Below are 26,150 nucleotides of genomic sequence, written 5' to 3'. Positions count from 1 at the left end.
GGATGAAACAGGCACAGCAGCCCATGAGCGTGGGATCTGTTTGATGCTAACCCTTGAAATTTTGCCACAAGCTTTTGTAGGGATTCAAAGAAAAACCCTTGGCGGCAACTGGCAATGCCAGAGAAGCTTCCTCGTGATGGAAACCCTGCCCTTGGGTCGGGGAACTGGGAGGTCATGAGGCCAATTAGCCAGCTCCCCAGGAAATGAGTTGGCCTACAAATTACTCACTTACCTCCTTCCAACCAATGGAAAATTGCTGGAAGAGCAGGGACTATTATAAAAGCAGAAATTCTGTAGCTGCATTTGAAAATACATCTGGGGACTTGTTTTTCAGTTTTTCTGACATTTTATTGATGACTTCTGGTGAGAAGATTGGGGTTTTTTTTCTCTTTTGGGGGGGGGGGAAGCCTAACAAATTCTTGGGCTGCAGAGCTCTTTCTTTTGGAGACATGGAGAAGTGGGTTAATTATGCCTGTGGGTAAAGTCGGCCGGCAATTTTTTTTTCCAACCCAAAGTTTACATGAGCCCACGCAAATAAATCACCGTTCCTGTCCCATTCGCTTTGCAGACTCAGTTACCTGGAGTAAATTTTTACGTGAATAACGCAAAGAGGCAGGAAACACCAGAAGGGAGGAAATGAAAATACATATTTCAGAATGTATTAAATTTTTTAAGTTGAATAATAGTCCTCATTATATGCAGGATGTGGTCAAATAGAGAGTATTGTCCTAACTACCTTTCCTGGGTCCCCACCGTGCTAGGCTGAATATTATAAACAAAAACATTATAAATAAACTCCCCAGCAACAAAAGTTCCCAGGTCGGGTGGTGGTTCTCAACATGAAAGTATAATTTTACAGGAAAGGAAATTTTCAGCCTGTGAGGTATAAACATCTATTACAGGAGCCTGTATACAGTATATCATTTTCACCAAACTCTTGTCTCTGTGAGGTTTTCCAAGTGGCAGAGACAACCTTGAAAGCCCCCTTCCTCCCCCCCGCCCCACCCCCCGTCCCCTTCCCAAAAGAATTACACCGTGTTTTCCTTATATTTTTTTTTTTAAATGGGCTGGGTCTTGCCCGCGGACCCACACCTTAGTGAACTCCCCGTCTGGCCTCCACCCAGGATGAAATCATTCTGCTCCTGGGGAAAGAAATCAGCCGTCTCTCGGATTTTGAACTCGAATCCAAATACAAAGATGCCGTGATAGCAAACCTGCAGAATGAAGTGGCCAGCCTGAATCAGAGGCTGTCGGAGGCAACCACGTCCAGGCAAAAGTTCCAGGTTCTGGATGAAGACATCGATGACAAGCAGAGTGAGATCCAGAGCCTGAAAAACCAGGTAGGACTCGGAGACAAGTTGGCAGAGGCCTTAGGGTCACAACACAGGGTGACAGCTCCTGGGTAGAGCCAGGGGAGTGTGGAAGGGAGCCCCCCAGGTAGATGGGAAAGTGGCGGCCCTGGTAGTGTGGTGGGTATGAGCTCAAATCCCAGGAACTGGGGGCATGGCCGGCTCCTACCCTACGAGTAGAACCACGGTAACTTCTGTTAAGCCCCGACAACGTGCAGGCACTGGGGCCGGTGCTGTAGGTTCATTGGCTCGCTTAAACCGCACGGTCCTCTGACACATGCCATTCCACAGACAAGGAGACTGAGGCAGGCTCAGAGCCCCCTGGGAACTTGTTCAGGTCACATAGCAAGTTAGAGGGGGCAGCGCACGGTAAACACGGGTCTGCCCCTTGCAGACCCTATGCTCTCACCCCACCTCCTGTCCCTACCCAACTCCCTTGCTTCAGCGACACTGTCTCTCACATCCACCCCAGCCGGGCTCCAGCAAGAGCTCTGGGTGGTCAGCTGGAGAGAGGGAGCGGAATCCCCCATCATCCAACCCCACCCTGAAGGCAGTTGCTGGTTCACTTTAGGGAGCTTCATCAAACAAAAATTCCCCACCTAGAATTTCTGCATTATCCTTGAGACTAGTTAAAACTGGCTGTTGATCTGCTACATAAATTATATGTCAACAAAGTTGGTTTGAAAAAACATCAAACTGGCCACTGATGAATCGTGGCCTCGGTGCGTAATGTTGCCTAAGGCTGTGGTCATGCTTGGGGCCTCTGTTCTCTCCTTCCCTGTTCGCTGCCTTCCCACCCCAACCCCAACCAACTCAAGGTGCGTGGCCTCAATCCTAGAAACGGTGCCCCCAGGAAGGGACTTAGGTTGCTCGAGATGAACCTAGGAGATTCTACTGGGAGATCATAAGCTCCATGACAGCAGGGAGTGGGCCCAGCCACCTTCTAGAACGCTGATAGGACCGTGTCTGTTTGTCCATTCATTCAAGTAAGATTTGTGGGGTGCCTCTCCTGTCCCATGCCCTCTTCTGGGCTCTTCTCCTTTCTGGAAGCTTGTCTCTTTGCCCAGTCCCTCTGGTGTCATGCAAATGAAAGCCCGAAGCCGAGAAACCCTCTTCACTTGGCAGAGAATGAGGCAGGTATGATCTTTGCCTTCCCTCGGTTATGTTCATAACAGGCACGAGACAGACTTAATAAGTGAATCTCATATTCACACAAACAGATGACTCTCCGTTGGATGTGTTCTGGGAAAACCAATGAAAGTAGTAGATCCCATAGGAAGGACGACTTGACAGCTACCTTGACAGGAAGCTGACTCCTTGATGAGCATCTTGTTCTTGATCGGAGCCCACTTTTGCCAATGGACAGAGTGACATCTCTTTGGGTTACCCTCTCATCTCAGAACTCTCCTGAGTACAAGTGGTGTGTCTTGCCCAGGTGTGCGGACACAGGTGAACAATTCCCACATCATCTTTTTTTTCTTTTAGTCAAATACATGTGACATATGCTGTGTGATCCTCACTTATCTTTGAACGTCAGTAGGTCATGATTTGAATCTTGCTGAAAGTGGCTGGTGATATCTGGGGCAGGAGGGTGGGGATGTTCACAAAGAAAGGGTCTAGAAATAATCACACCGATTCATCATACTGTCGCCTCCCCCCAGTTGATCGTCACTTGTAACTGAAAGAGACTGTTTTGTTACAAGGCGCATCGGAACTGGAGGCCACAGTGGGTCTGAACCCAAATCAAGTTGTATCAGCTCACACGGTCGTATCCTAAATACTGTACCGCCTGCAGAACATTCAGCCACAGGTGTGAGCCCTGTGGCAGGTTGATTTATTGATCTGATTACTTTGTAGGCTCTTCCCCTGTCCCCCTGAAAGGGTGCGTGCCAGGACCTGCTCCCAGGGGTCTTCCATCCGCTACAGCATCTCTGGGAACCGCCTGCCTCTGCGTGTTCTTGAAGGCCTGTGCTAATGAGCAGCCCAGTTATTCTCTCGAAGCCGTCCCCGTCACGCTGTCCACTTTCTTGCCATTCGGCGCCCATCTATTACACAGGACAGCAGACCTCGACCTTCTTGGGATGTATGCCCATTACAGACGGTGTGGAGCCTTTCTTTCCCACCCCGACCCCAACCAACTCAAGGTGCGGGGCCTCAATCCCAGAAACGGTGCCCCCAGGAAGGGACTTAGGTTGCTCGAGATGAACCTAGGAGATTCTATTCCTAGAATCCATTTCTTCAGAAAGAAACAAAGAGGTTTGAAGACCATTTGGAGTTTTCTTGTATTCGGAAATCCTAAAACCCCGAAGCATAGATTGAATTCTCTTCTGTCAGAAGCAGAAGCACAGGCATCTTTGGGCAGGTGGGCATACGCTTTGCCGTCCTTTCTGGGAGCTCGTCGCCTCGTGCTGTGGCTCTGGTGTCGTGTAAATAAAGGCACAAAGCTGAGAAGAGCTAGAAACGCCCTTCAAAGCTACTCCCAGTACCTTTTAGGGGAAAGTTGCATGTCTCCCACAGAGAACAGTAAGAGGTGAAAGAAAAGTTTTGGCTCGAAGTTTCAAAAAGCACAAACATGCAAAAGTAGAGCCTCGGGGAGGGTGGAGGACAGAGTCATCTATGTCCCCACCACCTTCTGGCACATGCCCTCTTCCCAGCGTCTCAGATCCCCCAGGGAGAGAGGAAGTGTCACGGCCCCAGTTGTCACAGAACCTGAACAATGATGGTGCGTGAAATGAGCCAGGGAACTTGTGACACCTTGATCCTTCTGTTAATTCTACCAGAGTAAGAACGACGAGGGCTTCAGGGACAGAAACCGGGACCGAGGACTGTGGGCGCCATCTGGTGGCAAAGGCCTCTGCGCCCTCGGCCGCCTGACCTGAGCGCCCTACCTCCCCCCCATTTTTCGTGCCACACCTGCTGCAGGATAAGAGGGTGGACAGGGACCCCCATAGCCCCGCCTAATTGCAGTCACGCGGATGTGTAAATGAGCCTCGACGAGGCTCCCAAATGCACCCAAAAATCTTACCCGGCTACCTTCTTCCCCAGAACGGGCTGGAGGAGCTGCGGCCGGGCCCACCTGGGTGCTGAGCTCGGAGGACAGTCACGGCTACCGCCTGGGTGCCGAGCGCCAGGCACAATCCGGGCGCCTGTACACACACTAACTCATTAAAACGCCTCTGAACCAGCCCATCCGATGGGGACTCCTGCCACCCCACTTCCGGAATGGAACAGTGAGCCAGCATCTGGCCTCACGTGTTCGTCAGCCTGTAAGTGGCAGGAACAGAGTTTGAAGGCCAGAGTCGGGCTCCCGAGCCCCTGCTGTGCCGTACAGCCTGCGGCCTGTATCCTGGCCCTAGAGCCACCTGGCAGGGAGCAAGGAGCCACCTCTGCAGCCATGTGATCCTGAGCAAGTGACCCACCTCTGTGAGACTCGGTGTGCTGCTTGCAAAATGGGGGCATGAGCGGGACCCTCGGCCTCCTGCGACGCTGTCAGTTGCCATCAGGGTAGCATCTGTGAAAGGGCTTTGTGAGCCTGGGGTGTCCTGTGAGATGGAGGCTGCTGTTGTTCGCATTCGAGGCCATTAATTCTACACCCGGCTTAGCCTCTCATGAGCTCTGCTCTGCAGCCCTCGGTGCTCGATGACCCGGAATCGACAGCTGGTCTATTCCTGGCCGAGAGTCCAGGGCGGGTAAGAAGGCACCGTAGGGATCAGCTGTCCCCGGTGCCAGCTGACCCGAGCCACTCCGCAGGCACAAAGATAAGACATGCTTTGATTACATGTGACATGGCGGTCCCTGAAGGAACCTGCCCTCTCCTGTCCCTTCTGCTGGTTAGAAGTAAAAAGCTCGGTTTCCCCAGCACCCCACCAAAGATCCATCCAAAGCTGCTGTGCAACCGCGGAGGGGTACCCGCGGATCCTGCGCACCTGGGCAAGCGCCCTCTGACTGCGTGTCGCCTCCTCCCACAGATCAGTGCCCTACAGCAAGGCTACAGCCAGGTGCTGTGCCAGACCCTGTCTGAGAGGAACTCGGAAATCACATCCCTGAAGAACGAGGGTGAGAACCTCAGGAGGGACCATGCCGTCACCTCAGGTGAGCTCTCTCTGATGGGGGGCCTGAGAGCTGCCCCCTTCCCCCTCTTTCCCTGGCCGCAGCAGACATCACCAGTCCACCGCTGCCCGGCTGCACGCTGATCCGAGGTGCGGCCTCGGCGATCTTCTCAGCGGCCTGTGTCCCCGAGTTCAAGTACAACCAGCTCCTCGGGCAGGGCCTGACACCCGTGTGCGTGAAGGTTATCACTCAGCTATGTCTGGCGAGCGCCCCAGGGAGGACATGGGACGCCGTGGGGCTTGGGCGCTTCCACGGGCCAGCTTGCCTTCAAGCTAGAATGTGGGCAGAGTGGGGTCACTGCATTAGGGGCCTAGTATACTCGGGCCCAAGTGAAAACATTTCCTAAGTGGCCAGCAGAGGCTGCACCCTACAGACCTCAGGGTGGGAGCCCACACGCCCTCCGGAGACCAGCTGTTTCTCACCCTGGATCCTTTCATTCATCCTACGTGTTTATTGAGCGCCCACTGGGTATCAGGCCCCGTTCCGGGGGCTGGGGACAGAGAGCCTGAGCACAGTGCTCCTGTACTCCCAGGGTTCGCGTCTGTGAGCGGGTGACAGGCACTAAAAGTAAACCTACAGTGAATAAGCAAGCCCGTTTCGGAGAAAACTGGCCCAGTGTGGGAGCGAGGTGCTTGAGGGGCAGAAATGAAGTGAGCATATAGCTTGGTGGGTGGGCGAGGACAGGCCTTTGAAGAGGTGGAAAGGGGAGAGCAGTCAGGACACCAAAGGGAACAGTGTTCCCAGCAGAGGGATCACAAGTGCAAAGGGCCTGAGGCTGGGGCCAGGTGGCCATGCAGGAGGGCTGGAGTGGGGTGCGCATGGGGTGGGGCAGGTAAGGTCAGAGAGGGAGGCAGGGGGTAGATCACTGGGAGGGAGGTCTGGGTTTGATTCTAAGGGTAATGGGAAGCCGCTGGGGATTTTAAGCAGGAATGCCTCGAGACTGGAGGAGGGTGGGGCCGTTAACGGAGGGAGTGAAGCGCGCCGGGGCGCGGGCAGCGAGCCTGGACTGGGCCTGTTGCTCTGAGTGCCCGGGACGCAGCAGGAAAGCCGAGCAGAGCGCTGAGCCACGGGGGAGTCGCCGTGGGTCTCTGCGCATCGGGCGGCCTGACCCCCGGCTTCTCCTCCGCCTGGCTCCGCACCCGCCAGGCCTGTCTATGCTCTGTCCTCAGACACCACCCTCTCCACTCGGGGAGTGGACGACCCTGGGCTGGGGGAACACGGGGTGGGCTGGACCCGCTCAAGGTGTGGTCCCCAGACCGGTGGCACCAGCAAGCCCCGGGCCCTCGTGAGAACCGCAGAGTCCCGGGCCCCAGCCCAGAATGTCCTGCACCGCAGCCGCACTTTGGCGGGATCCCGGGGGCTCGTATACACACAGTCGAGCTTGAGAAGCTCAGGGCCGGGTTGTGCTGCGGGAGCGGCCCTGGGTCTCCGTGGCTTCCGACACGCGGGCTGGTGTCTTGCCTCCACCTGGTGTCCGTCGGGGGTCAACAGGGGATTTGCTCAGTGTAGCCACTCAGAGACCAGGCTGACAGGCCATCGTGACGCCCACTGACCTCCACGCCACAGGTCGGTCCAGTCCCGCCTCACAAAGCTCGAAGGCAAGTCCCAGAGGGATCCACCCGTTGCAAAGTAGCCTAACCGAGTCCTGTGACAGAGCTCTGGATCCCATTCATTTCACATCCTTTTTTGACTGGCAGCTACCCATCAGATGGGGCATAATGTTCTTCCAAGAAAAGAACCACCTGAGACAACCCAATCGCACAGCCTTTCCGCACCCTTCTTCCCACTTGTCCTCAATATGAGAATCCAATAATGTGTTAGTGACCGACTGCTACGTAACCGGTTACCCCAGAATCTAATGGGTAAAACAACAACCACTATTTATCTCATCCAGCTTCTGGAGCTCAGGAATGTGGGGGTGACTTGGTTCTCAGGGTCTCCCGTGAGGCGCAGTCAGCACATTGGCTGGGCCGTGAGCTGGCCCCCTCCGCTCCCCACGGTGTGGGCCTCCCCTCGGCCGCTTGAGTGTCCTCACAACATGGCGGTCGGCCTCGCCCAGCGTGTGAGCCAACGGAGACCGCGGGGAAAGCCGCTATGTCTCCCACGACCCCCTGGGAAGTCGCAGTCCGTCTTTCCCACAATATCATCCTGGCTACCCACGTCAGCCCTGCTCCTGGCGCTGGGGCCATTTTAGAAGCTGGCTACCATAAAATAATAATAATAATAATAATAATAATAATAATAATAATAATAATAGGTGCCCTGTAACAAACGCTGTGGGTCAGCCACTCTCGTGTGTTCTTTATATGTCTTTAACCCTTATAACTCCTCGGGGAGACACAGTAAGATACTGATAAGGAAAATAACGTGTCCAGGAACACCAGGCTACTGAGTGGTGGTGAGCGTGAATCCAACCGCCCCGCTGACAGCCTCCTTCTGCCACAAGCCTTTTTATGGCCTCTGGTGAAAACTCCTGGGCCTTCCCCGTACTAGGCCTCGGTTTCCCAGCCCCATGGCGTGGCCTCTCCTGCCAAGCCTGAGCCCACAGGGGCCCCCCTAAGGCTCTTCTTCCCCCGGCAACACTCTTGTTCCCACGGCTGACTTCTTGTTCTCGCCGCCGTCTTAAGCAAATGCTGGTCAGTGCATTTCAGCGTCACCCCTGTCCCGGCTCTGGGAGCCTAGACACAAGCTCCTCCGGTGCAGGTGAGCACCAGGGGCGGCCCGGGCTTGGAAGGGGCTCGGCCACAAGTTGGCTGACAGCTGTGGTGCGGTCATCCTTCCTGCCCCTTTGACCTCTGTGAGTCTTTATATATATATATAAAGATTATTAAATATCTATGTAAAATTTATGTGTTTGTTTATTTATTTATTTATTCATTCATTCATTCGTTCGTTCATTCCCCCAGGGATGGTGTCATCTCTGCAAAAAGAAGTGCTCACAAGGGATGAGGAAATTCAACAGCTCAAACAGGATGTGAACCAACTAAAAAGTGAGAACAAAGAAAAGGATCACCAGCTTGAAGCCCTCAGTTCCAGAGTGAGTGTTGGGTCACCGTCATCATACTGTAGCTGTCCCCAGAAAGCAAGCAGAGCAGGGTCCCATGACTCATCTCTCATACCCTGGGCCCCGGCTTTAAATGTCACTCCCATCTCTCCCACCACCGTGAGATGAGGCCGGTGCCCCAGGGCGTAAGGAGGGCACAGGAGGACAGCCGCTGGGTGGCCCAGAACACGAAAGGCCCAGCGGGAGAGACCAGCGGCAGGGGCCAGGTTCTCTGCAAGTTAAAGAGCTTTTTTATTTTTTTTAAAGATTTATTTATTTATTTATGAGAGAGAGAGAGAGAGAGGCAGAGACACAAGAGGAGGGAGAAGCAGGCTCCATGCCGGGAGCCTGACGAGGGACTCGATCCCAGGACTCCAGGATCCCGCCCTGGGCCAAAGGCAGGCACTAAACCACTGAGCCACCCAGGGATCCCCTTAAAGAGCTTTTTAAATGTAACTTTGAGGGGCACCTGGTGGCTCAATCGGTTAAGCGTCTGCCTTCGGCCCAGGTCATGATCCCTGGAGTCCTGGGATCGAATCCCACATCGGGCCCTGCTCAGCAGGGAGCCTGCTTCCTCCTCTGCCCCTCTCCCTGTGCGTGCTCGCTCTCTCTCTTGTGCTCTCTCTCAAATAAATAAACAAAACCTTGAAAATATAACCATATATGACTTTGACGCTGCGAATGATGCCTTCCATCCTGACTTTAGAATCCCGATCCCGCAGAATAAGGTTTCTCTCAGCATGTGTGTGCTCTCTTGCAATGAATCCAGCTGAAACCGAAGAGCCGTCACCCCAGGCGGCAGCTCGGGGACACATGGTGCCTGACTGACCCGGTGCTCTGTCTGCGGGGATGTCAGGGGGTGAGAGCTCCAAGTCCTAAAGAAAAGGCCCAAGAAGTACCAGTCCGGTGCTTAGCACGGTACCCAGTTTGGAACTCAGAAAACGCAGAGCGTGACCTTCGGGGTCAGACAGGCCAGGATCCTAGCCCAGGCTTTCTTGTCTCATGACTTACTTGCCTCCATGTCGCCTCTGCCAGGCGGGGACAAGAAAGTGATGTTCCGAGAAGTGGGAGGCTGATTTCAGTGGCCCTCTCCCGCCCCTGCCCCCACCAGCCGCCAGGCGACCAGTCCCTACCATCACTTCTACCCGCAGACTGACTTCCTACATGCAGGGCACCTGCTTTGTGTGGGGGGCGTGAGTGTGCCTGTGAGTGTGTGTATGTGTGTGCCGGCAAGGGGGGCAGCTTGCAGGGCTGGTGCCAATTGGGAGAAATATGGAAAAACAACCCCGACTTGACCATTCTGCTCACTGAAGTACGTGTGGATTCTTTCTCCCCCCACTTCCCCTTCCTCGTTGACCTTGGAGTGAGGCGTTTCTCCTCCCTAACCGGTGCAGCTCTTGTGAGCATTTGGATGCCTGGCTTTCCTTTTTTTTCTAATCCCCTTTGTCATGTGTGATAATTTTAGGAAAATAAAAGATGATATTGAGAAGCAAAATTGAAGAGATAAGGAAGAAAACGCTACCCCTAGAAACCCACATTCATATTTTAATGTGTATTTTTCCAGTCTTGGAAAAAAATAAATACAAATTTTAACATTTATACTATACTCTTTTTTAATCTTTTTTTTTTTAATTTTTATTTATTTATGATAGTCACAGAGAGAGAGAGAGGCAGAGACACAGGCAGAGGAAGAAGCAGGCTCCATGCACGGGGAGCCCGATGTGGGATTCGATCCCGGGTCTCCAGGATCGCGCCCTGGGCCAAAGGCAGGCGCCAAACCGCTGCGCCACCCAGGGATCCCTATACTATACTCTTTTTTAATTTTAAATATGTACTATTTTCCCATGTTAATAAATAAAAGCTCTTATCATCGGTCCTAAAAGCTACAGAATATTTGTCTGGAAGTACACAATGTAATTAAGTGATCTGTTGTTGGACACGGTTGTTTCTTTTTCTTTCTTTTCCTCTGTTGCTAATACTGCCTAGAACATCCCTGACCCTACAGTTTTGCTGATTTCTCTAGTCAGCGTCCTTAAGAGACAATACTACAGTGGGGATTTCTGGGTCAAAAGAAGGCCCATCTTTATGTTCTCAATGTGTGTTGCCAAACTGCCCTCCTGAAAGGCTGTTCCATTTACCTTCCCTCCGCCAAGCAGCTGTGTTGGGAGATGCACCTTGCAGAAAGCACGAGAGCGCCTCCCTGTATTCCTGGCAGCTCTCTTGGCTGGTCCCAGAGGCAAACACACCCATCCCGCCACCCTAAGGATCCAGACTCCGCAAAGCTGGGTCTGTCCTGTGGTGTGGACTGCTGGCTCCTGAAGAAGCATTTACACACATTATCCCCGGAACTCACGAGAGGGGTGACTGACTACCACCTGCTGCAGGGCCCCGGGCGTCCCTCAGACGCAAATGGCCTCACCTCTGGAAATTTGGGGAAGTGATTGGATTAAGCAATAGGAAATGCTCAAATGCGGGGACTTAGGGACCCACAGACAACCCATGTGGCCTTCTTGTGTTGTCTCTCCATAGTGCTCCGCGCTGAAAGAAGAGTTAAGAAAGGAAGATGCTCAGAAGGAACGCCAGGAAGCCCAAGGGAAAGAGTTAAAACTCTGCAAAATTGTGAGTTGAGCCTATTCACTGCTCCGTGTCCCCAGAAAGGCTAGACTTTGACCTTCAGGGAGCTTTGTGGGGTCGGAGAGGGGTTCCATGGCCCATTAGATAGCACAAGCTGTAGGGCTTTAATGATTGTTTATTAACCTTGTCTCCTAATTCTTTGAAATGCTGCTTATAGCCTCAAAGAAGAAATGGCTGAAAATACCGTAGAAAACACACCCTCCCAGGATTCTCTGGGCAGTGCACACCGTCCCCGTGGGGCTGGACAGGAGACATGGGGTCCCTGCCCCCCAGACCTGTGGTGTCCAAACTTTCATGTTCCATCATGTTCATCAAAGTTTATCTTACACGTGGGCACTGTTATTAACACAAAATTTCAATTTCCTGAAGCATTTTTGTTGAAATACATCAATTTTACACCAACTCATAAAAACAAACAAAAAAAAATCATTTGCCTTATATAGGCGATGACTTTGGAAATAATGAAACAATGGTGAAAATACTTGCACTAGAATGAAAACATTCAGGGACGCCTGGGTTGAGCATCTGCCTTCAGCTCAAGGTGTGATACCAGGGTCCCAGGATCGAGTCCCACATCGGGCTCCCCACAGGGAGCCTCCTTCTCCCTCCACCAATGTCTCTGCCTCTCTCTGTGTCTCTCATGAATAAATAAATAAAATCTTTAAAAAATAAAATAAAATGAAATGAAAATGTTCATTCCCTGTGCCAGTCGAGTCCTCTTCCACGGCACCAGGCACACGTCCCCATTCATTAGGAAGTACAGCACCTTAGACACGAGGAAGAGACGTCCTGTTCTCTGTGCCAGGAACATTGCTATTCTCTGCCTCAAAATGGGAAAAAAGAAAAATTTCATTATTCTGTCCTTCCAGACTATGTCCATTGTGGCATCCAAGCAGCCCTGATTCAGATTGATCTCAAAAATACACCCTAGGAGAAGAGCTTCTAATGAGTTGATGGATATCTTGTACTGTTTAATCCAGGGTCCATGCTGATTTTCAAAAGAAACTAATCATTTCCCTTTACCCAATTTCCCAACCATCAATTGAAAAAACATCTACTTTGCCCCACAGATGTAGAATTTTCCCCCAAGGGAAGCAATTAAGCTAATACCAGACTAGGTTTCTGCCTTAATGAACCCAATGAAATGAACTACAGAGGCTCAGGATATTTCAGCCCAGAAGGCAACTCCCACTTCCCATCAGGGAAGTTGACTTCCTGTTCTTGAAACTCTTTCAGCAAATCCAAGACATGGAGAAAGAAATGAAGAAGCTCAGGGAGGAGCTGAAAAAGAGTTGTACTGAACAGAACATGATCTCTAAGACACTGCGAGAAAAGAGCAAGGTAAGACAAGGACAGTGTGGCCCAGTGACCGCTCTGGGCCAAGCCTTCTGCACGTATCATCTCCATTAATCTCCCAATGACTCCGCGTGGTCAATACCGGTATTAACCCCACTTTATGGTTGAGAAACTGAGGCTCACAGAGGTAAACGATGTTAGCCAAGTTCACGCAGATAAAGTAGCTGTACTTCTCAGAACTTGGACCCACGTCTATCTGACTCCATGCTCCTGTGTGTAACCACAAGTCTAGACTGACTTCAACTCTTATTTGCAAAATTTATCCAGAAGAGAACTGATCCATTAAATCAAGTTTGCTAATGGTGTTGCTCAAACTTAAACGCTCTTATGGATATTTTTGGCTATGTGGCCTAGCAGTCATTGAAGAGGCATATTTTTTAAAACCTCATGATTGTGGATTTGTGTATTGCTACTTTTAGTATTGACAACTTTTGCTTTGTATATTTTGAGGCCGTGTTACTAAGTGCCTATAAATTTAGAATTTTAATACTTCTCATTGGAGAAAAAAAACCTTTGATCATCATAAAATGTCCCTCTTCATCTCTAATAGATTTTTCCCCTTAACGTCTACTTTGTCATTAATGCAACTTTGGCAGCGGGATGCCTGGGTGACTCAGCTGGCGTCTAACTCTTGATTTTGGCTCAGGTCATGATCTCAGGGTCCTGGGATCAAGCCCCACATCAGGCTCTGTGCTCAGTGCAGAATCTACTTGACCTTCTCCCTCTCTCTCTGCTTCTCTCTCTCTCTCTCTCTCAAATAAATAAAATGTCATAATATATATATATATATATATATATATATATATATATATATATATATATATATATACCTAGAAGCCCTACTGCTTTTCTTTTGAGAAAAAAATACTGATATTTTCATAGCATGTCTTGTTCCTACTCTTTCTGTCAGTCTTTTAAGTTTTAGGCACATCTCTCTTCTAACTAGCATATCATCTTTATAAAATCTACTTTAACAGTCTTTGTCTCTTGGTCCATTTACATATAATGTGGTTGCTGGTTTGTCGGGATTTAAATCTACCTTCCTGCTCGGTGTACAAACTGTGTGATGCTCCCTTTTCTTCCTTTCATGCCCTCTTTTGAGTTAGTGGTTTTTGTTTCCATCTTCTCTATTAGCTTGGAAATGCCTTCCTCCTTTACTACTCTCTTAGTAATAGCAAGACAACAGCATTCAGCCTTGACTTACCAAATCCAATAGTAATTGAGTTTCTCATTCTTTAACTCTTCTTCTCATGGTCAACCTAATGGCTATAATCTGCATTCTTGACTTACCAAGATCCAACATTAGTTGATAATTATGCCCTTCTCCTTGGTAAGGAAATGACTGTGGAACACTAACTTCACTCACCGCCTCCAGATTTGTGTGCCACTGTTGTCATTTTCTAAATGATATTTTATTTTATTTATTTTATTTTTAAGTAGGCTTCATGCCCAGTGTGGAGCCCAATACAGGACCCGAACTCATGACCCTCAGGTCGGGGCCAGAACCAAGATCAAGAGTCAGACACTTAACCAACTGAACCACCCATGTGCCCCATCAACTATTCCCTATTTGTAAACCCCAGAAGACCTAATCACTATTTCTCTATAGTCAATATTCATGTCCATACGTTACCTTTCTTGCTTTCTTTTCTGCATCTCTGATCATCCATTTGGGATCATTGTTCTTCCATCCAAAGAACACCTTTTAGTGTTTTCCTTCAGCATGGCTATGCTGATGACAAATTCTCTCAGATTTGGGCACACGCATCTTTGGAAATGAATATTTAACCTTCATTCTTAAAACACATTTCGACTGAGTGTTGAATTCTGCGTTGACGTTGACATTCTTCTAGCGCATTACAGGTAACATCAGGTCCGTCATTCCATTGACTCTTGGACGCTGTTGTTTCTGCTTAGACGTCATTTACAAGCCTAACTGTTTGCCTTTGAGTAATCTATTTTCCCTGGCCACTCTGAAGATTTTGTTTTCTCTTGATTTTTAGCAGATTCATTATGATTTATTTCAGTGTGGACTCATTTTTATTTACCTGCTTGGCGTTCGTATGGGCTTCTTGCATCCTTGGCTGGGTGTTTGGCATTAGTGTGGCACTCGGGTGACCTACCACACAGGCAGCAGGTTGCTGATGAAGGCTTTTGAACAGAGAACTGGTATGATGACTTGTGATCAATGGTTATGGTGAAGATAATAGCTAAAATTTCCCATGTATTGGGCACTATGCCAAGCATTTCATCTCTTTCACCGATCTAGGCTCTCCGTTTTACAGATGAGGGAATCAAGGCTCCTAGTCACTAGTAAGGTAACCAGCCCACAGCCACACTGTCAGTAGGTAACGAAGCAAAGACTGGAAGCCAGGTTTGTGTGGCTCCCATCACTGTGGCGCAGCCACGAGCCACATGCAACTCTTCACACTGAAATTAACCAAGATTGGGTAAAAACTCCAAACTGAGTTCCCCAGTCACACCAGCCACATTGCCAGTGCTTGACAGCCCGAGGTGTCTGGTGGCTACTAGTCAGCACAGACAGGGAGCATTTCTGTCAATGCGGAAAGTCGTGTCGGACCCAGCTGCTCCACAGCCTGGCAACTCTCACAGCATGAAGAATGTGCTGGGAGGAAGTAAACCAGAGGAAGGAGCCACTTACATAGGCCAGAGGCCCTCGGTGCCTGGCAGGGGTGCTCACCAGGGTAGGGATGGAGACGTGGACTGGATGTGACAGGGGCCCGAGCCACAGGCTTGGAGATGGCTTGGCATGAGAGATGGAGCAGGGCGGCAGCGAAGGATGACCCCAAGGGCTGGGGCAGGGAAGGTGGGGCAGATGCTTAGGTGGGGAGCCCCGCTAAAGGCAGAGTCCAGGCTGGACTTGGCCTTCCCGGCATATGAGGGAGTCTGCTGAAATAGAAGTCAGGGCGTGTTTAGACGTGAGGGGATGTTTGCGGAGGAAGCTGAGGCCCAGGGAGCGTAGATGGCTTTGCCAACGGCCCAGTGCTACCCAGAGGCTCCCGGGCTGCCCCACGCTGCTCCGAAGAAAGCTCCGGGGCTCTTCTGGGTCTTTTATTACTTCTGTGACCCCCCCCCTTCAGCCCCCTAAGAAACAGCTCGCAAAGTCGTTGCAGCACAAAATCCTCACGCTTATCTAGGGGAGTTTGCTTCCTCTCCGGAGAACCCCAGAGCCCTGGGCTCCGCAGGTGCTTCCAAAACGGCGGGGTCCCCAAGGGAGCAGCCGGGCTGCGGGGCCCGTGGCGGCCGGCAGAGGGCGGCGTCCAGCCCGGCAAGCTCGCCCGCCTCGCCCTCTCCTGCCCAGGGACAATGACCCGGCCAGTCGCCCCGCTTCCCACGGGCTGCGATTCCTGAAAGACTTTGCTTGGCAAGCCCCCGGCGCGGCTTCCGCTGGCGAGCGGGCTGGAAGCGGTGATGCCAAACAGGCACGATGATAAGGCCAAGTAATAGCATCTACCAGGTACCCGGCGTGGGCCAGTTCCCCGCGGCGCTAGAGCACGGCGCCCGCTGCACATTCCCGGCCCGTTTGCAGCCCGATGTGTGCACAGAGCTTTCCAGAGGTGCCGGCCCCGCTCGAAACACTGAATCCCCGCACTCACCCTGGGAGGCGCACTAGGATCACCATCCCCGCTTGGCAGAGGAGGACCCGTCCCTGGTCATGTGGCTTGCTGGGGACCCGCAGGGGTCCTTTCCATCCCACCCCGGGGCGACTCCTGCGAGCCCGCCTCCACCCTGCACTCGCTCACCCATGACCCCTGCCCCCGCCCCAGGACCCCCATGGCCCTCAGACCTCCTCCAGGAAGCTCCCCAGAGGGCATTATGATCACATTAGCAGCGAGCACATGCTTTCATCGTCCTTTCAGGTTGAAGAGAAGCTTCAGGAAGATTCCAGAAAGAAATTGCTCCAGCTACAAGAAATGGGAAACAGAGAGACCCTCATTAAAGTCAATTTGGAAAGGGCAGTAGGTCAGGTAGGCGAGCTTCAGAGCCCCCCTCGGTGGCCCATGCTCCCCTAGGTTTTCTGCTCCCCAGCTGGTGGGGATGAGTCAGGAGGATGGTGGCCATGGTTGGATTCCCCCTGGGACCCCAGCCGAGAAGCCGCGTGTGGCTCCTACACCCCGGGAAGCTGCCCGCACCAACAGCCCGACCCCACTCCACGCAGTGAACCCACCGTGTGGTTCCCTCTTGGGAAGAGTCTGAGCCTCTTGACCCCATGATGTTTCTGGGACTTTCTCCCTCACACTTTTTTGTCCTGACATTTACCATGATCTTGCATCCCCTGTCTGCCAGCAGATGTCACAGTCAGTGTCCTTAAGGAAAGAAAGTAAGGGGAAACCAGAATGTCAAAGTGCTCGCTAGATGGGGAAGAGTCTGGGCAGGCCGGTGGGCAGGCTCCGACAGGCTGGCCTGGGCACGCCACTGCCCTAACGCTCTGGCCCCAGATGGCCCAGTGGCCCTTCCTCTGGTGTGCGGCACGGATGTCAGGGCCAGGATGTGCCAACAAGACTTCGCCAAAGGCCAAGGGAAAGCCAACTGGACGCCGGGGTGGAGGCCCCGACCCTCCAGGATATGGCTCCAGGGCAGCCTGCCTTGGACTTCTCCTGGGGGGCCCCCTCCTGGCAGCCACGTCTCCAGGGGGCCCAAGAACATTCTCTGTGTATATATGTCTGTGCTTCTGCTCTCCTGGGAAGGGGGGCCCACCAGGTTGCTCACTGGATTCTCAGAAAGGTCTGTGCACCCGGACCAGCCCGTCCCCTTTCTGTGCCCTGCAGCCCCCAACACACCCTTGATTGAAGGCATGATCTGTGTCACTTGCCCAAGTCCCAACATCCAGGTTACAGTGGAGTTTAGGAGAGAAGCCTCCCGGGAGGACCCCCCCGCAAGACACTGAGATTCCTCCGGGTATGGACCCAAGAGACAGAGGGTGGGCCCCATCTCTGCTACTTCCCCATCCCAGCCCCTTATTTCCAGGGCCCTGCTCCCTGCCTGAGACTCCGCCCCTCGCCAGGCAAGTGGCTCCAGGACTGAGCCATGAGCCAGGAGGACTGTCCCCTCCCCCGCCAGCAGTGCTGTGGGAGGCCTCCGGGGGGATGTGGGGCCGTCATTCACAGGGCATTCTCTGCGTGACCTCTTCCTGGGCTTGTTGGGACCCCTCTCCTTGGCCATGGATCCAGAGGATGGCCTGGAGTGCCTCAGCCCCCCCACCCCTGCCCCTGTCTACTTTGAGCAGGCTGATTGCTGGGGTGTCCTTAGGAGCTCACCATTCCACTCTTTGGTTCCCAGAACTCCACCGTAGCAAGTAAACCCTGCATGTCAGGACCCTTTGACTTTTTATTTTATTTTATTTATTCATAAGAGACAGAGAGAGAGAGAGCAAGAGAGACAGAGACACAGGCAGAGGGAGAAGCAGGCTCCATGCAGGGAGCCTGATGTGGGACTCGATCCCGGGTCTCCAGGATCACACCCTGGGCTGAAGGTGACGCTAAACTGCTGAGCCACCAGGGCTGCCCAGACTCTTTGACTTTTGAGTTGATTTGGTGGCACCTATGATCCCTTTGGGGCTCTGTTTTATTTTATTTTATTTTTTTTAATTTTTTTTTTTATTTTTGTTTTTGTTTTGTTTTGTTTTGTTTTGTTTTGTTTTGTATGTTCAGGTCTCTGTTTCAGAGTCCATGACCATGTTTTGTCAGTAAACCAAAAACCCAGGCCACGTTGGTAAATTGTCAGAGCAAGCTGGGCTTCCCGGCCCATCCCTGCTGCGGGCACTGGGCACCTTAGAGCTGTGCCTCCGTGTGCCCTGGCCTAATCCAACCGCGCCATCTCGTCGGCTGTAATCTGAAAACACTGGCACCAAGCAGGCACCCAGGAAAAGCTGGCTGAACCAAAGCGGGGCGCCCGGGGCTGGCAGATGCCCGCATATGAGCATCGATGAATATGTACTGAGCACCTCCTCTGCCCGGCTCTGAACCAGGCTCTGGGGACCCAAAGGCCCCCAACACAGCGTTCAGGACACGTATGGTCGGAGGCCCAGGCTGGCAGACGGGAGCACGCTGTCCTCTCGCCAGACACCCGAGCTGATGACACCATTTACTTGGGCTGACAGCCTCAATATTTATCTCACAGTCTGGGGCCGACTTCCCAATTATGGAAGAGCGCTCCCGGCCCCAGACTTCCCACTGGATAATTGGCAGCCAGTGGCTCGTCTGAGGGCGCGAGCGGCGTGCGTGCCGACCACGGGTGCCCGTCGGGTTCGGCGGGCAGACCTGAAAGGTAATTAGAACCTGCTGTTGTGTGCTCGGCTGCCGGGCCCTTCCAGGAAGAGCTCAAGACGCCCGCGAGCCGTACTGACCATTGGAGGCCGCGGCCCCCTGCCTCCTGGCCCCTGGCACTGCCGGCCACCCCAGCCCTGGCTGCCCCCACTCACTGTCGCCTTCCCTTTTTTTTTTTTTTTTTTTGTCGCCTTCCCTTTGTGTGTAGCTGGAGCATTTCAGAAGTCAAGTCATCAAGGCCACCTACGGACGAGTGAAGCCGTTCCTGGACAAGCCCGTCACCGATCAACAGGTTTTTCTTGCTTCCTCCCTTCCTCCCTCGGGGACCTGGGCCTCCAGACACTGGGAGCATATGCGCCTGTGTTTTGTTGGTGGTACATATTTTTCACACTGTTGCTACACCATAAAGATTTGTTTTGATTTTATGGGATTTCCTGGCTTTTAAAGTAAAAGCCAGTTAAATTCCCTTGAAATGTTTCTGTGAAAATCAAATTAAACCACTCAGGCCTATTTCTGGTCGCCAGACACACACATTTACCCCCTCGCTGGCACCTTAGAAGTAGGGGGGAGTGGGGCCGCCTGTCCCCAGACGCTGCGTTCTCACTTCTTCCTTCTGAAGAGAAGAGATGGTGATGGGGGTGGACTCCCGGCCATAATGATCGCCTTGTCGTTCTGATTTTCTTTCTAACCCTCTGTTCCACGCATGTGTAAGAAAACACACCATGGGCTGCTCTTGTCAGCTGTGGACACTGACCTTCTTTCTACCTATGAGTCCACAGCATCAGGCTCCGCGTGACAAATCACGGTGCAGGAGAATCTAGAGCAAACTCATGACATTACAGACCTTTGGCTCTGAAAAGCCATCTCAGACCCTGGGAGACCTGTCCCGGGGACAGGACCGATGTCCTCCTCCAGAGCCGTCACCAAGACATGTCAGGGCCTCCCCGTTCACCTGCAGAACCTGGGAGCTTGAACTCGCGCTCCTGGTCCCTTCCCAGAGCCACCCTGGTGTGCAAATCTCTCTTTCCTTTTTCTCACCAGCTAATAGAGAAGATCACCCAGGTCACTGAGGACAACATCAACTTTCAGCAGAAAAGATGGACCCTGCAGAAGGAGACTCAGCTCAGCAATTCTAAACAGGAGGAAATCACAGAGAACATCGAGAAGCTGAAGACATCTCTAGACAACTGCCAGGTGCCCTCTTCCTCGGCTTTTCACAAATCTCATTCTTGTGCTGCTTGTTTGGGAAATTTCCCCAGCGTTTGTGGAGCAGGTTGGGCAGAAATGCTCTGCTCCTTTTTCATCCTTTTCTCCTGGAGAAATCTGTTTGGGAGCAGAAAACAAAGAGCCTCAAAAAATGCCTCCCAGGTGAACTTGGTGCGGCCACGGAAAAGATGCATGATGCACCCCTGCTACTGACCTGGGGAGGCCCCGGGCCCCAGCAAAAAACAAATCAATAATAAATAAGTCCCCCGTTATTTTCAGAGGAACATCCCTGCTCTTTATTTGCATTATTTTCTGGCCCAGCAGTGGAAAGGCTATTGTTTTGAGCTCTTTGGGGTTTTTGTTTTTTTGGATGTGTTTTTGTTTTTGTTTTTTTGTTGTTGTTAGGGGGTTTTTTTGCCTCTTTTGCTTCTGACTCCGGAGGAGACGGACCCAGAAGTCTGCCTGAACCCCACGGCTCCCACACCAGTATGGAGCCTCCCCAAGCAGGCAGCTGCTTCTGCTTTCTCTAGAAATAAGCAGCTACTATTTGGGGAGCTTGTGCAAACGCTGGCTTGTCAGCACTCTTTCAAATCAGGAAACCCCGCTTTCTGACCAGCTGATGTGTTGATCTCAACAGGAATTTTGATGAACAGAAGTAGCCAGATTTGGTTCTCCTTTCAGCCAATTGTCCTTGGCAGTTTGGCTTTGGAATTGCAGATACCTAAAAGTGGGGTCTCTTCGACCACCAAAGGCTGCATTAGAGTGCCAAAAAAAGCAAAAGCTGCCAAAACGGGGAGCGGGGGGGGGGGGGAGGAGGTAAATGAAACTGAGCCGTCCGAGTGCGGCCAACATGCGGCGCTGCCTGTCTCATGGCCAAGTCAAGAGCGCTGCTGCTTCTGGGCCCAGCGTCTGGGCTCCTCATGATCTCGTGTCTTTCCAGGCCTGCATGAAAAAGTCTTGCGGTAGCAAGGACCTGAAGAAGGAGGTGGACCTGCTTCAGAACCTTCAGGTGAGCCCACCTGTTTCAGGGCTCCAGAAGGTGGCGCTGGACATCCTGCGCCTGTCGCTGTCCTGGCTGGAGGAAACGGAGCGTCTCCTCCGGGACGTGGGCATCCAGCTCTCCAGCTCTGACACAGGTTAATGGCACTTTTTTCTCACGTAGTTGCATGACTCTAAAATGTCGCGTTGAATCTTATCACGATGGGACATCTGTTGAGGAAGGCTTCTTAGCTATATGGCCAAGTGGCCCTTCTCCAGACTTTGAGAAGTGATTTTTTCCTTGGGGGAGGAAAAAAAAAAAGTGAGACATGATTACTGCAGGAAAATGAGACGTGACACAAGCAAAAGGAAATTAAGTCGGGATTATGCTAAATCCTATCTCTCAGAAGCGACTACCATTATGTATCTATTAGACTGTTTTTAGAGCAGTTTTAGGTTCATAGAAAAACTGAGAGGAAAGTACTGTACAGAGACTTCCCGTGTGCCCCCTGCCCCCCATATGCCCAACCCCCCCCCATTATCAGCGCCCCCCACCAGAGTGGTACGTGTATTACAGTTGGTGAATCTACAGGGATGCATCATTCCCAGAGACCATGCTTCACATCGGGGCTCACTCTCGGCGTTGTACACTCTGTGGGTTTGGACAAAGGTGTCACGACCTGGATCCACCATTATAGTATCACACAGGATAGTTTCATTGCCCTAAAAATCCTCTGCTTGCTATCTATTCATCCCTCCCCCAACCTCCAGCTCCCCCAGCCGCTGACCTCTCTACTGCCTCTATGGTTTTGCCTCTTCCAGAACGTCATGCAGCTGGAATCCTACAACTCTCCAGATTGGCTTCTTTCACTTAGTAATATGCATTTAAGTTCCCTCTCATGTCTTTTCATGACTTGATAACTCACTTCTTTTTAGCACTGACTAGTTGTCTGGACGGACCATAGTTTATCTATCCATCCACCTGGTGAAAGGACATCCTGGTAGCTTCCAAGTTTTGGCAATTATGAGTAAAGCCATCATCACCATCTGTGTGCAGATTTTTGTGTGGATATAAGTTTTCAACTCCTTTGGGTAAATACCAGGGAGTAGGATTGCTAGAGCATCCTAAGGGCATGCATGGTTTTAAAAGAAACCACCAAACTGTCCTCCAAAGAGCCTGCACCATTTTGCATTCCCACCAGCAATGTGTGAGAGTTCCTCTTGCTCCACATCCTTTGCCAGCAGGTGATGTTGTCACTACTGTTTATTTCGGGCATAACTTCCACAGCATTTTCCCATGGAAATAGATGTATGATTCTTACTCTCTCTCTGCCTCAGTTTCCTTACCTGTAAAATGAGGATAATAAGGAGTACCTACCCCTTAAGGTTGTTGGGAGGATTAAAATGCATTGGTATATGTGAAGTACTTAGAATAGTATCTGGCACAGAATAGGCACTACTTATACATTTAATTTTTTTAAATTTTTTTGTCACGGGCGTTTAAGTTGTTTCCAGTTTCCCATACTTAGAGATAATGCTGAAATGAATGGTACAGAACATATACCAATTCATCTTATATTTATCACCTTAGAGGTGGAGGGAGTTAAACCACTTTCATTCAACAGATTTATTGCATGCCTACTAGATCAGCTCTGTGCAGGGTAGAGATGTAGCGAGGTCAGAAACAGGTGGAATTCAGGTGGAGGGTGTATGGGTGTCTTGCTTAGCCTCTTGCTTTTATCATGATATTTGTCATGATAAAATATTGAGGGGGAAATAGGCACTATTGCTGCCCTCATAGACCTTGTGGTCTTAGGGAGGGGAGGGTGGGCATTAATTGGAAAATCACTCACACCTAAAACATTAAAGGTGACAAGTGCTACAAAGGAGAAGTGCAGGACTCTAACCTGGTTAGGGAGGGCAGGGCATCGTCAGGATACACAGGAGTTATTTGTCAGAGGAGAGGGGAGGAGAGGGGAGGGGAGAGAATTCTGGGTGAAGAGAGCTGTGTACCAAGATGGGAGCATAAGAACACAAGGCACTGAAAAAAATAGGGGTGGGAGGTGGGACAGGGCTGGCAGGAAAGGTCAGCAGGGGATGTGCCATGTGGGCTTGTAGGGCTCTGATAAGAAGCTCTGCTTTATCCTAAGCGCATTGAGAACCCAATGAAAGATTTTAAGCAGGGAACTGATGGACAGGTTTGCTTTAGGAGATAATCCTCTTGACTGTGAGTGGAAAATATACTGGAAAATGGCCATCATGGAGCACCAGGGAACCAGCTAGGAGGCTGTCACAAGAGATGATAGTGGCTCCAGGGCAAGGGTAGGATACAGAGGGAGAGAAGTTTCTCAGGCATTTAAGAGGTAAATCAACAGGCCTCAGTGGTGGAATTGGATACGATTGGAAGGGAAGTGACATAGAGAAAGGGTTCTAGAGACCTCCAGGTTTCTGGCTTGTGTAAAAGAACAGACAATTCTTCCTCACTAAAATCCAGAGTAAGGAACGTTGCATGAAGACCAGGTTTGAAGGAAGTGCTTGTGAGACATTCAAGATGAGGTGCCAAGGATGCAGCCGCCACCTTGTATGTCTAGTCTGGGAAACAGATGTTAATGGTGTATCTCTAGAACCCAGAAAAGCATATGCCACATAGTGGGTGCTTAATAACTGTGGGTGGATGAGTGGATGAATGGATGGATGGACAGATTGATAGGTAGATGGATGAATGGTTGGATGGGAGATAAATGGAGGATGGATGGGTGGATGAGTGGATGGATTGATAGGTAGATGGATGAATCATTGGATGGGAGATGAGTGGGGGATGGATGGGTGGATGGATGGATGGATAAAGCCATAGGTGTGAATGGTATCAGTAAAAAAGTATATGAGGAAGAGAGCTGAGGGCCACACCTTCAGGAACTCTGACATTTTGAAGATTATTGCTATGCCTTGCCAAGTCACCCTTCATAGAGGCCGCATGAATTTGACATTCTTAGAGCAATAAATGAGAATAAAGGAGTGATTTTCAACTCTGATGATTCAACATCCCCAGCCATGATGTCTCCAAAGTAGTCCCAAAGGTGGTATAAAGTTCTTTGAAAAGAAGGCAAAAGCAAAAAACACGATTAACTTCTATAATGCCTGCCCCTCACATTATAGCACAGAGAAGAGGATAGTTGGTCTTCTCCTGACCACCCAATGGCTCCCCAGTCCCAGTGGTACTGTTGTAATCTTGGCAGTCCTGAGCAAACATGAAATCAGGTAAAACATGGATCACAGTACTAACTGTTCTTCAAGAAGTAAGGAACTAGCATCTCTATCCTAATAATAGTGGGGCCAAGTTATGTGTGTGCCATCCCCTCCCCATGACCAAGACCATTTTAGTGCTTGTAGCTTATGTCCATAAATCTAGACATATACTTTATTATAAAGCGATGTGGATTAATTATAGAGTTGAGTGTCAGGACAGCAATTCCAGAAAATCATTTCAGGCAACATTTCTCAAACCTGCCATCTCAAGTGCACAGCCACTTCTACACCAACATGTGCTATGGATCTAGAAAAATGGGGTAGAGAATGCAGTGTTCCCAAAACACATTTCTCCTTTTTTGCTGTCCTGGCTCACATCTAACATCTTTTGGAATAATGCTCTACAGAACACCTGTGGGGGAAACACAGACTGTATTCTGTGATTACAACTACTTGGTTCTGAGAAGTTAGAGAAAAAGCATGGAGAGTTATAACAGAAAGGTCAATGAGTAGGGTTCATCCTTCATTCATCTGGCAGAGGTTGACAGTAAAGGCATTTTCTCTTCCAGTACAAGCGGTATTATGGCAAGGTCCCAAAAGACTAAAAGAAAGGAATGAGTTGAACAATTCCCTGTATTCTCTGTGTTAGGTACTACAGTACCTCATTCCTAGCACAGAACCGTCCACACACAGCCATGGTAATGGTAGTGAGGATGGTGAAGTTGGTGAGGATGATGAGGATGATGAGGATGGTGGGAGTGAGAATAAGTGAGGATGATGATGGTGATATGACTATGATGGTGATGGTGGTGGTGGTGGTGGTGGTGGTGGTGGTGATGGTGTGATGATGATTATGATGTTGGTGAGAATTGTGGTGATGAAGATGATGATGGGGATGAGGATGGGGATGGTGAGGATGATGATGATGGTAGTAAGAGGATAATGGTGATGAGTATGACAGTCATGGTGATGATCACATGGTGATGGTGGTAATGGTGAGGGGGATGATGATGGTGAAGGTGCTAATGGCGACGATGGTGGTTGTCATTCATTGCTGAGCATTTCTATTCTAGATGCTATTCCAAGCATTTCCATACATTATCGCACTTCATCCTCACAACAACTCTGTGAGGCAGGTACAATTATCCTCATTTTAGAAATGAAGAAACTGGCTCAAAAACTACTTTTGTGAGTACTCCAGCATGACAAGGAGATGCAAAGTACTTCATATCACTGAGGCCAGCAGGGGGGTCCCCAGTCATTCAGCGCCAACCACAAACACTCCTAAAGGCCTTCTGTGTTCCCAGTTCATGAGAGAAGGTTAGGAACCATAGTTTACTTAGCTCCTCCTGGGAACTTATCACTGTGTTAGATGTTTTATGTGCGTTGTATTCTTTTATCCTCCCATATCGGAATAAACGAGGTACTATTATTTTCTTTCTTTTTCAGGTAAGGAAACTGAGTCTCAATGCATTAAGAAACTTGCTCAAGGTCATACAACTGGTACCTGGTAAGGTCAGGAGTCAAACGAGTCATTGTGATCCTAATGCCTGTGGTTTTTCTGGGACCCCACACTCTTTCTGAAGATCCAGAGAGGTACCAGGTACGTGCCCAACTCCTAAAGGACATACTCTGTCATCAACTTAGCAGAGAGAGAGCTAAGAGCACTCGCTCCCCAAGGTGAGCCGCCTCTCCCATGCACACCATGAGCCATGCCCAAGGAAGGCCCATGTGCGTCACACAGCAGAATGCTTCTGAGCGTGGGCTTTGGAGACCAGCTGCCAGAGTTTGAATCTCAACTGTGCACTTACTAGTTGTAGGAGCAGGTTACTTGACTTCTCTGTGCCCCTGTTTACCTGTTCATAAAATGGGGCTAAGATCCCACAGGGATGTTGTGAGGATTAAACACTAAGATGCATGCACCGATCATGGAGCCGGGGC

At 50.6% G+C, this 26,150-nt stretch overlaps 1 protein-coding gene and 1 long non-coding RNA gene across 8 annotated transcripts in view; one reads left to right on the top strand and one right to left on the bottom strand.

Moving 5' to 3' along the window:
- Positions 1 to 26,150, top strand: part of FHAD1 (forkhead associated phosphopeptide binding domain 1) — a 122,410-nt gene that overhangs the window by 47,441 nt on the left and 48,819 nt on the right. For 6 of the 7 annotated variants that reach the window (XM_072828254.1, XM_072828250.1, XM_072828253.1 and 3 more), the window contains exons 6-14: positions 1,125 to 1,340; positions 5,318 to 5,441; positions 8,366 to 8,496; positions 11,032 to 11,121; positions 12,373 to 12,477; positions 16,374 to 16,481; positions 18,988 to 19,071; positions 19,821 to 19,973; positions 20,926 to 21,121. In XM_072828254.1, coding sequence (XP_072684355.1) covers positions 1,125 to 1,340; positions 5,318 to 5,441; positions 8,366 to 8,496; positions 11,032 to 11,121; positions 12,373 to 12,477; positions 16,374 to 16,481; positions 18,988 to 19,071; positions 19,821 to 19,973; positions 20,926 to 21,121 — 1,207 coding nt within the window. The remainder of the gene's footprint in view (positions 1 to 1,124; positions 1,341 to 5,317; positions 5,442 to 8,365; positions 8,497 to 11,031; positions 11,122 to 12,372; positions 12,478 to 16,373; positions 16,482 to 18,987; positions 19,072 to 19,820; positions 19,974 to 20,925; positions 21,122 to 26,150) is intronic. The other variant, XM_072828252.1, reaches the window with a different exon arrangement.
- LOC140634392 (uncharacterized) overlaps positions 17,829 to 26,150 on the bottom strand; it is a 32,676-nt gene continuing 24,354 nt past the window's right edge. Inside the window, exon 2 of the long non-coding RNA XR_012031893.1 lies at positions 17,829 to 21,263. This is a non-coding gene — a long non-coding RNA (uncharacterized lncRNA). The remainder of the gene's footprint in view (positions 21,264 to 26,150) is intronic.

Source organism: Canis lupus, chromosome 5 (assembly GCF_048164855.1).
Source record: "Canis lupus baileyi chromosome 5, mCanLup2.hap1, whole genome shotgun sequence".
In the NCBI taxonomy this organism is placed as follows: Eukaryota; Metazoa; Chordata; class Mammalia; order Carnivora; family Canidae; genus Canis; species Canis lupus.
This window is presented reverse-complemented; position numbering and strand designations above follow the sequence as displayed.